This window comes from Polyodon spathula, chromosome 2 (genome assembly GCF_017654505.1).
Source record: "Polyodon spathula isolate WHYD16114869_AA chromosome 2, ASM1765450v1, whole genome shotgun sequence".
Taxonomy (NCBI): Eukaryota; Metazoa; Chordata; class Actinopteri; order Acipenseriformes; family Polyodontidae; genus Polyodon; species Polyodon spathula.
The window spans coordinates 34,228,265-34,239,528 of record NC_054535.1 but is presented as its reverse complement, the minus strand read 5'-3'; the positions used below and the strand labels follow the sequence as shown (position 1 = coordinate 34,239,528).

At 39.7% G+C, this 11,264-nt stretch overlaps 1 protein-coding gene across 1 annotated transcript; it reads right to left on the bottom strand.

Moving 5' to 3' along the window:
• Positions 1-1,254: 1,254 nt before the first annotated feature.
• On the bottom strand, positions 1,255-7,454 carry LOC121326495 (neurogenin-2-like). The gene is made up of 2 exons (XM_041269783.1): positions 7,351-7,454; positions 1,255-1,891 (listed from the first exon to the last, which is right to left on the bottom strand). The coding sequence occupies exons 1-2, from the start codon at positions 7,452-7,454 to the stop codon at positions 1,255-1,257; spliced, it is 741 nt and encodes a 246-aa protein (XP_041125717.1).
• Between the last annotated feature and the right edge of the window lie 3,810 nt (positions 7,455-11,264).

Here is an 11,264-nt window from a genome sequence, read left to right as displayed (position 1 = left end):
GGATTGTTTGCTGCTCTCAATCACACACATATTAACAAATACCAAATATTCATAATGCACTGCCTAAACCTATTTGCATGTCACAAATATTGCAGAAGCTTTACTCGTGTATTTTTTCACATGGAGTGGGATTACTTTTAGTAGGCTAGTGTTCAAATATTCTGAAAATGCAACACGTTTGAAAATGTTGTACAGTGTTGATATTTTAGGTATGTGTGCTTATAATTATTCAGCGTGTGTGGAAAGTGTCAGAGATAACACACAAGTCATTTTGTTCTTTTAAGGAAACGAAACAACAACATTTTATGAAAAGTATATATTTTTTATTAATACATTTGAAAAGGCCTTTCAAGGACAGTTTTCGTTTTCTTTTCAAAAAGGTAAATTACATACTAGAATAAAACTCTGTGAAATATACAAAATATACATTTTGTCGACGAAACATTTCCATTATAATAAATAAACGAAAATAAGTGAACGCGGGTGCTGCTTGTCGCTCTAATGTTCTATGCTGCATTTTGATTTATTTTTAGTCCCGTTAAGGAATACCAATTTCACATCCCCCGGAGGTCGAAATAAATAATGCATGATTCATGAAGCAATCCTCCTTCCCGATTTTTTTTTCTATTTTCCTTCAGCGTTTTGCCTTTGATAGAGCGTTCAGACTACATTTCCACGCTTGTATTCAGTCTTCACAAAGTCTACAAATTATGCAATGACTTCTAACCTGGATATCTACCAGAATACCTTTTTCTTATAAATCATGTAAGACAGATGGTGAAATGCAAAACAGCAAATGAAAGTGAGCGAATAAAGGGCATTGTGGGAAGCTGGGAAACCGAACAAAGTGCACATCACTGAAAAAAAAAAAAAAAAAAAAGTTTGATTTGACAGTTAAAATTCCCACAGCCTACTGCTGTAGCTAACACGTGGGAAAGACGACATATGTCACGCATTTCAAGTATAGTTACAACATTCAAAACAAAATACATTTTATAGCAAACTTTCCCAAGCCAGAGATAAAAACAATACGTTTTAACCAAACATTAATCAGTGTCATTTAAAGATATTAAAGTTACCAAGTCCATCATAGGGAATCATAAACAATAATAGTATTTCGGTCAAACATCACGTTGGTCAAGTTCACACAACTATGAGCTGACACATTAAATGCGCTTGTACGATATATTATCTAAAAAAAAAAATAATAATAACAATTAAAAATTGTACTTCTTATGTATAAAGTTTCTTATTTTAACTAAAATCGTTTTGTGCTGGGGTTCCAGCGTAACTCTGGTTTTCGGACCGCCAACTGCAGCTGTCAATGTCTGAGCTGGCGGGGGATAAAGCGCAGGTGTATGAGGAGGAAGGTGAGCTGCTGCAGCTCCACGGGGATGGGGTATCAGCTGTCCCCGAGCTGGGGGTCATCAGACCGGGGTCTTGAAAGCCCTTCCCCATGAAGATGCAGTCAGCCACCCCGCTGAACGAGTCGCTCAGCCGGAGGGTCTCTGTGAGGGCCCAGATGTAGTTATGGGCGACACGCAGGGTTTCGATTTTGGTAAGTTTGGCATCATCGGGGAAGGAAGGCAGGATCTGTCGCAGGGTGTCCAGTGCGGAGTTGAGGTTGTGCATCCTGTTCTTCTCCCTGTTGTTCGCCTTTTGCCTTCTGCCTTTCTTAACTTTCTGCAAGACCTCTGGGTTCTTGATGCTCTTGGTACTTCTGCCCCTGGACCTGCGTTTGCAGTCAGCGCTGCTGGGTTTTTGCTCTGGAGACATCTCCATGTCCTCTTCCGATTGACCGACGGAGTCCCTATCCGGAGACGATGGGGGCGGAGATTCGAAAAGCATACCCTGCTCCTCATACTCAAAGCTGTCGGCTTTAGGAAACATGCTATGGGGAAAAAAAAGAGAATAAACTCGTTAGATTTCTATTAAGGCTTCGTTTTAGAGTACAATCATGTTTTTATATGTATAGCATGCAAAACATGCCACGTTTGGAATAGAACTGTTAGACCTTGGTAAAATGCTGAAATAGCTAAACTTACTTTGCGCTTGAGCTTGGTTAGATTTCGTAGTAAGTAAAGACGTGATGTCGGTAAACCTGCTTCAAGTAGCAGAAAGAAACCAAAGAAAACGTTGTTCCAGAGCTCTTGTAGTCCAAATGACATCAAGTTGTCAGAAAGCTATTATTATTATTATTATTATTATTATTATTATTATTATTATTATTATTATTATTTATTTTGCAGTACTATTGGCACGCGCCCCAATACTCCTGTGAAGTGAGCTGCTTGCGCTGCTTGCAGCTCAGTGGCTGTGTGTCTGGCACACGACTCTCTTAACTCCCCTTATATACCCTCCTTAAAACAATCAAATCTACCCCAGAGGCTTGTCCCCGTGGCTATTCTTTTCATTTCATTATCATCACTCATTTCTTTTCTTTTACTTTTTTTCTGACACCCCCCTCAACCACCACCCCAAGCTCCCCTCGATATTATCAGCATAAAACGTTTTAAAGCCCAAGTCCGTTCTGTTTTGTGATTGGTAGCTCGCGCTCGGTTGGAGCGTGCCGCTAATTTATTAATGAATGGGGTCGCGAGGCTCAGCCAGCCAATGAGAGTGGCCGGTGCGCTACAAACCCCACTAGCCACGCGCACAGGAGCTTGCATGCTTTATGGTTCATTAGGTGAGAGTTGAGGAAGGCACAACTTGAGCGAGAAAAGGAAGGAAAAAACGGGTGTATCTGTTAGAAAGAGAACCAGAGAAAATGATCTAACAGCCGTGATAACACAGTGGACCCAAACACTGTAAGAGCAGTGGTTTGTGTTCAGATACTGGTCTATCTGTCAAACTCAAACCAATCTTACAGTTGTTCCAGGCGCCTACATTTGGCCCGTACCTTTTGTGTGAAATATTAAAACACATAAAATAAAATTAAACATCCTCGTAGCAGACATATTTTCAGAACCAGCAACCTCACCAAAGTTAAAGTGCTTTTAACTTAAGTTTGTTATGATGATCTGTAGTAATGAACAGTTAAAATGAGATCATTGTGGCTCGTTCTGTAAACCAAAATCAATATGCGATAGAAGTAGCGTTTATATGGTTCAGAGTTTTGTTTTTGTTTTTTTGTTTTTTAATGTTTATATATATTTTTCTTAAATGAGGAGTGATTTGTCCACCTTTTATTTTGAAAACCTGAAATTTGTAAAGCCTTTTCTGTCGCTCTTTCCACCTTTTTTTTCACGAATTCATTAAAGGAAACGTTTCCCGTGGCACGCCTTTGCAGCACAGCATAGTCTAAATAGAAAGAGAGGAAAGTCGATCACTTATTGTCGATGATACGGGGGAAAACAAGCAAAGAATAAAGAGCAATACATATCAAGACAGGTAAAGTTTCAGTGTATCCAATTTATTACAGGGCTGATGATCACCATAACAAAATATGAAGGATTTACTGTTGAATCACTGCTTTTATTTATTTTAAGTGTTTACTTTAAGATGTATTATTATTATTATTATTATTATTATTATGATGATGATGATGATGATGATGATGATGATGATGATGATGATGATGTATCCAGCCATGCTAGATGTCTTTCTGTTTTGTTTATATATGAATAGCTCAATAAAGCAATAAAGCCGTTGCCTATACAGATCATTATAAACAAGATTGCAGGTACACACACATAAAGTCTTAGACATGTTGCATTTTTCTACTCTGATGCATTATCAGTATCAACAATTTACTTAAAGCCTCCACTAGTGTTTTATACCATTATAAAAACCTTGGCTTGGATAAAGAAGGAAAATCATTGAGTAAAATAGCTCCCATCACTTGATGTTAAGGTGTGGTATCAGAAGCATATTCAACAAGTACAGAGAAACGTCATCTGTAATTGACAAACCCAAAAAGCTATCTAACATTACTTGAAGATAATATCCTTAAGGAATAGAAAGAAGACAAGCATTGAATTGACAACAGAACTGGCAGAAATAGGTGTCTGCATATTTGAGCCTTTTAGTCTTGTTCCCCTTTCATAACAGAGGTATTCTTACTGCAACACATCCTTTAAGTCCTGATTTCAAGAGTGACCTTTGTACTGTTGATTTGATGGACAATGACACCTGTGCCTTCTACCAGTTCTGTTGTCAATTCAGCACTTGTCTTCTTTTAAATAATTAGATTATCAACTCAACTCCCACAAAAAGGAGAAATTAGAAATACTGGATGTATTTAAAAAATATATAATACATTATTTTAAACTATACTTGTAGTTATTATCTTAGGTGACACGAAGCTGGATGTGGAGTTTTGAGGAGACAATGAACATTAAAAAAAATAAAAAATCACACATGAAAAAATCTTGCTTTGTTTTTCCTGGCGTTGCTGTTTTGTGGGGAAGGAGATGTCATTGCCTGCTCTTCTCATCAAAGATTCTGCCACTTGGTGAACCAGATGTGACATGATAACAAGATTACTAAAGGGAATAGTGTGCTTTGTTATGGTATTTTATTAGTATTAAAGCAGCTGTTAGGGGTTCTAGTGTTTTCTGAAACTGTCAACTTTCAAGCAAAAATACATTTTTGGTTGGAACATGAAATGCAGAAAGACTGGGACCATGATTTCCATTACATGAGAGTAGATGTTGAACTTCATGCTGATTTGAACTCAGCTCTCGCCAAGATAAGCACCAACTAAGATGTAGCTTTGCAGTAAACTAATGTGATCCATCTGCATCTCCATCCATTTGCATGTTTTCCATCTGATGATGTAGATATCCTTCTTCCTGGTGTTGATGGCAGAAGCAGAAATGGCTGAAGTGTAATGCTGGCTCCAAGGATCAGCTTATTTTGCCTCACCAGCGCATCAGCACACACAACGGCTGTGATGCTTGCTCCGAGGATCAACCACAGTGCGATCTCCCCAGCCCATCAGCATAGTACCAATATGTTGTTTTATGCAACTTTCAATTTAATTTAGTTTAGGACAGGCAATGAAGCATGAAAAAAATACATAAATAGTTCATCATTCATGGGGTTTCCATGCAAGTTTTTTTTTTTTTTTTAACTCAAGACATTTACACGACAAAAATGTCTTGTGTAAAATGCTTTTTGGGGTTTCCGGTCGCTCAGTTTATTTTACTCGAGTAAACCGGGCTTTTCACCCAATGTCATGCAAATGAATGGGAAAGGTGGGGGTTGATATGTAAATTAGCTATGCGTAAAGTACTTGTGCTGTTTTTGAAGATTACTAGTGAAATTTTGTGAAAATGTGGTTTCCATGAGCAGAGAACTGGTACACAATTTAACCTAAGCTGCTGTAAAAAATAATACAAACATTTAAAAATAATGAATTTTACTGCTCTTGCTCAAATTGTTTTTCAAATGTCAAATATATATATATATATATATATATATATATATATATATATATATATATATATATATGGCTTGGCTTAGAAGCCCTACCTGTCCAGACAGCTGACAGCTGCTTAGGGAGCATTCAACACTACGCTTGGGCAACGGGTAGTGGGCACTTGAAAGGGAGGTGGCAGATACTGATGAAACGGACTGAAGTGCATTAATTCATTCCCAGAATTGCCACTGCTCACTATATCCTGCACAAACTCTTGTCAACAACAAAATGAGGTGTTCAGGAATCAGTGGCTGTCTGTGAGACACAAAAAAGCAGCAATGCCTTTCACAAGTCCAAAACAAGCGCAACCTGTGTTAGAGCAGATGTTTATGCAAATTACAACCCACTCTCAAAAACAAGCCCAATTTCGCTTGTTATAAGCGGACTTGGCAACTTGGATTCCAAGACTGCAGAAAGTTGTGGCTGATATTAGCCAATTTTATGGTTAGCAATGGTGTAGTTCACCTTAGTGATAATGCGGGTGGCTTTTTTTAATTGTTTTTTTTTTTTTTTTTTTTTTTTGCTGTGTCTGTCTTGTCATGTTGTAGCCTATATCTCTTGTGTTGTAGATTTACAGTACTGTATAAAACCACTTCCCATGAGTTGTGTTATGCCCTTGTTAGAGCATGAAAGCAGCTGTTTGAGGGTTTTGAATTGCAGTGCCACTTTTTTTTTTCTCGTGAAACTTGGCAACACTGGTAACCTTCCTCGTCTGTCTCACAGACAGCAACTGATTCCACCTGATTTTGGCAGGCAGTGGTAACTAATGCTGCATTTCAGTCTATTTCATCAGTATCCACCACCTCCCTTTCAAGTGCCCACTACCTCTATTTGCCAAAGCGTGGTGTTGAATGCTTCCCAGCAGCTGTCAGCCGTCCAGACGAGTAGGCTTTCTAAGACAGGGTAGTATACGCAGCATCACCAGATCCCCTATATGCTGTAATGCCTGAATGAAAGGGAAAAATATATAAGGTTTCCGTCAGCTTTCAGCCATGGTGATCTGCAATACCTGTTGTTCAGTTTAATTTTATACCCATTTTTAATTTATGAGTCGTAAGATTAGTTAGTTGAAACAGTATTCACTTCTAATGACATAACACCCCACTAATGACATTTGAAAAACAATTTGGGCAAGAGTAGTAAAACACATTATTAACCAACCAGGCACAAGGTATTTAGCTTTATTGTACCAGTTCTCTGCACATGGCAGCCACATTTTCACAAAAGTTCACTAGTAATCTTCAAAAACTGCACAAGTACTTTAAAAAAACGCATAGCTAATTTACATATCAACCCCCACCTTTCCCCTTCATTTGCATGACGTCGGGTGAAAAGCCTGATTTACTTGAGTAAAATAAACTGAGCGAACTGAAAACCAATTTTACACAAGACATTTTTGTCATGTAAATGTCTCAAGTTAAATGTAGCCTTTAGTGTAGTTCAGGGGGTGCCGTACAAGGCACTCACATGCGAGATGTCTCAGCCTGCTCTCTGTCATCTGAGCTGCTTCTAATGGCTATCCCATCTGGTAATCTATCTCTCTACTTTATTTAAGCTGTGCACTGCTTCCTGCTCTTATCTTTCATTTTACGTTTGCCCTCCTCCTCTGCTTCTTTCTTCACTGCATTGTCCGCACAGGGCTCCCTCTGGGGGGGAAGTGAGTCTCACTCCCCCGGCCAGGCCTGGCAACGCCGCCCAGGTTAGAGGGGACTCCCAGCCACACCTGTTCTTTCACAGCTCATGCGCTTTAGCCTCAGCGAGGCTCTAATCTATACGCTTTTTTCTTATCCTAACCCTCTTCCCATTTTCCTCCAGGTCCCGCGGGCATCCAGCAGATGCAGGGCCCTCAATACAGGGATCACGTCTGATGGAGGTCGATTCTACAGACAGGACCTGTCTTGATCTTTTTCTTTTCCAGGTCCGGGTACCTTTCTCTCCCCCCGGGGTAGCCAGGTCTCCCTACTATCAGGCAAGCTGCTGGGATGGGTCCTCCACTGAGAGGGGGGAGGGGGATTTCTTCTATTAATGTCATCCCCTACTCATCACAAACCCTCAAGCAGCTAGCAGACCTCCAAGCAGTAGGGGACTGTCTGTTCGACTTTGTCACTAACACTCTGTCGCCCAAGTCCCACAAGCACTCCATTCCCTTCTGCCTTTGCAGGAGCCCTGTGAAATAAATAAATAATAATAAAAAAGAAAACTTGCATGGAAACCCCATGATTCATAAGATTCTGTAGCATGTTGACATAGCAGCTTGTATAGGTTGTGTTAAATGTGTATTCTATATAGGGACACCCATCAATATGGACACCTGCAGATTGTTTAGCTATGGTGTATCAGGTAGAAGAAGTGCAAGTCGTTGGCTTTGAAGTTGTTAGCTGTAAGTATGCCTGCTGGCAAAGCAGCATGTACACTAGCGACCCGACACTGCGAGAGCGCGCGCACATGCGCACACGCGCACACACAAGCTAACCAGTCTTTTAACCAAAAACAAAATCTAGAGGCACTTGTGTGGTCTGAAGGTTTATGAGATTTACCCAAGCTTAACTGTTATGCAAAAAAATGTTGCTCGGCAACAGTGTTTGGAGAATTGCAGGCACTGTCCACGGCATGAACTGTCCTCAAGGGTCAAACTGTTCAACTACTGCCCTAAATTCTACTTTACATTTTCGAGATCGGCTAGTGTTAAAAGACTGAAGTACAAAGCCCTGATCTCATCACCAAACGTGAGCGATTCGCCCTTAGAAACAGCGTTTAGAAAAGCTTTGTTAATTATAAGTAGCTTGACCCCCCCCCCCCCCCCCCCCCCCCCCCCCCCCCCCCCCCCCCCCCCCCCCCCCCCCTGGTGACCCCCCCCCCCCCCCCCCCCCCCCCCCCCCCCCCCCCCCCCCCCCCCGCCCCCCCCCCCCCCCCCCCCCCCCCCCCCCCCCCCCCCCCCCCCCCCCCCCCCCCCCCCCCCCCCCCCCCGAAAAAAAAGGCCTTAAAATACTAGGTAGATATATTGTCTTGAGACCCAATGTCCGAATATAGACACATCTCGACCTCACAAGTTGAGACTGTACGATAAAAGCTATTTTGTGAAGAAAAAAATAGCCAACATTAAAATCATTTGAAGAGTGGACGTTCCCTATGTAAATAAATAAATAAATAAATAAATAGATTTTAAAAAATACATTGTGCAACCAGGAACAGCTTATTTTTCAGGGATATTTCTAGTCAATAGCAGGGATAACCAAATTTAAAAGCAGGCTGCTCTTGGTCTTCCTTGACCAGTCAACATCTGAACAAAATACAACAATCTGTATCACAGAAATCAGGCTTTGTCCCTGCAGAATAATCACCTGCAGATGTTTTTTTTTTTTTTTTTTTTTTTTTTTTTTTTATTTTTTTTTTTTTTTTTTTTTTTTTTATTGTATTTATTTGTTTATTTATTTATTTGTTAATACACGTCATTAAACATCTGCTTTGCTTGAAATACACGATGGAATAATGCATCTGACTGGCTTTGTAACGAAAGTTCCACAGCAGCAGGGTGTTTTAGATGTGTACTGGCAAGTGGTCATACACTCTTGAAACCCCAACATAATGCTTATACACATACAGATCGCGCTGCAGTATTTTAATTTGTGAATGGCAAAAGGTTTGTGAATATAAAGATTTGGGTGAAGAAATGGATTAGAGTTGGATCTCCAGCATATGGCTTTCTAATGAGCGTGTGAGTATGCAAGGTCGGTGGACTTTTAATTCGAATTTGCATGGCAGGTGCTGGACCAATGTTAAATTTCCTTAAAGAATACTTAATATGAACTAAATTACCAAAGGCAGTGAAAATCACATCGCAAAGAACAATACCAGCCAGTTTTGGTCTTATCGCAGTCAATAAAACAACAACAACAACAACAACAACAACAAAAAAAAAAGACGAAAACATGAGCTGGTGTAAAACAATAACGTTTTTTGATATGAACAGTGCTGTTTGAATCTATGCTGTCATTTTGAACAATGAACATACGTGAAAGTGGTGGAGCTTTCGCTCGGTGAACCAAGAGACAATAAGATTACTAGCTCAGAGTCTTGAGTCAGAAAGTCTCATAGACTTTAAGATGTTAATCCTCAACGTAATCCTTCCTTTGGCGTGTAGGGATAGTGCAGCCACAAGAGTTGTTTTGTTATTTATATTGGCGTTTAATAAAACTCTGCCTGGAATGAATGGGCTCCTTACTCTCCAATGGTAATTAATTCCTTATTTCTGTGACCCAATTGTGCCGGGATAGAGCTACGGGACAGTGCCAGTGCCCCAATCTTTTTTTGTGCTAAGACACAGCTCTCGTGCTTCAACAGCTATGGGAACTCATTCTTTTGATGTCATTCAAAGAGTTTTTCTTGGGCATCTTCTAAACTTCAAGGGCCATTCTTTTTTATTGCATGAAAAGCGGCTCTGGCGTGGCCACCTCAGTAGAATTTAATGATTTGCTGAAAGCCTTTTAAGGAGTGAGTGTGTTAGTCTCTAGGTATTCTGACACAAAGCCTCAAGCAGCATATCTTGGGGGAAAAAAAAAAAAAAGCAATACAGATATAATAATTTAGTTCCAATTTGTTTTCCGCGCTGCATTATATCGTAATATACTCTGCATATTGAAGACTACAATTTAATAGTGGAATAGTGGAATTGATCTGTAAAAGAAGACAATAGTTTCGAATTGAGAACTGAATATCGGGATACGAACAGAACGCCACCCAAATTAAGAAATTAAGAGTTAGTCTTATTGCTAGCATTACGTTAGCTATTTTTGTTATATATGTGTGTGTGTGTGTGGTGTAATGCATTAAAATGCGTATATACACCTTTGCTGTTTTACAAACTTGTCCTACATGAAATGTAGCACTACATTGACACTGCGACTTTGTAACGCACTTTTCAAACTGAAATCATTGGAGAAACAATGAGGAATTCAAACAGGGCAAATTCAGAATGAACCATATGGCCAGGGTGACTCGAGTTGGCTGTTTTCCCCCTAAACAAAGAAGGGATTGAGAAAGCTGAAGGACGAGAGAAAAACCTCAACTTTCCGGCTGATGAAGCTGTTGTCTGCAGCCAATGATCCCCGATCTGGAGCTTTTATTCTGAGCTCAGACTGGAACGTGATATGTCATATGATTAGCATCTTTCATATTTTCAAGAGTGTATGGGCCATGGCTAGCCTTTAAGGAGCAGGACTGGAAAGAAAGGGCCATATACTGGAACTTATTTAGCATCTGAAAGAGCAAAAAGAAGAAATCGGGTAAATACACTTAAATGAGGATTTAGGATTGCTGCAGTTGAGGTCCATTGAGTGATTGGGATTTAAGTGAAGTGTGACTGACGTTTACAAAAAAAGCTTATTGTAAGGTTTTTTTTTTTCGTTAAGTTTTGCAGCACAATCTCAGTGACAAATCCAAAAAAAAAAAAAAAAAAAAAAAAAAAAAAGTTTTAATTTAGCTAACATTTGTTTATTGTTGAGTTTGCTATGCAAATGGTGTTTTCCCATTTTTGATATACACGTTTACTATATCGTTAGATATTTTTGTTGTAATATTTTATTGACATTAATTGCAAGGGTTTTTGTGGGCAGGAACAGCCTGAGCTATTCTTTTGCTCCATCTACTGGCCACATAATGCATATAACTATATTAGAAGGGTAGTCTGTCCATTACCAGTAGGGGATTGACTTTAGGGTTACTTTCACTGGTGCGTATAGCTATATTAAGTAAGCAATATATGCTGCTGGTGAGTTAAAGTCCTGCATTACTCAGTAGTCAGGAAGAGATAGTATCCATATTGGTAATGTATGCACAATTGCTA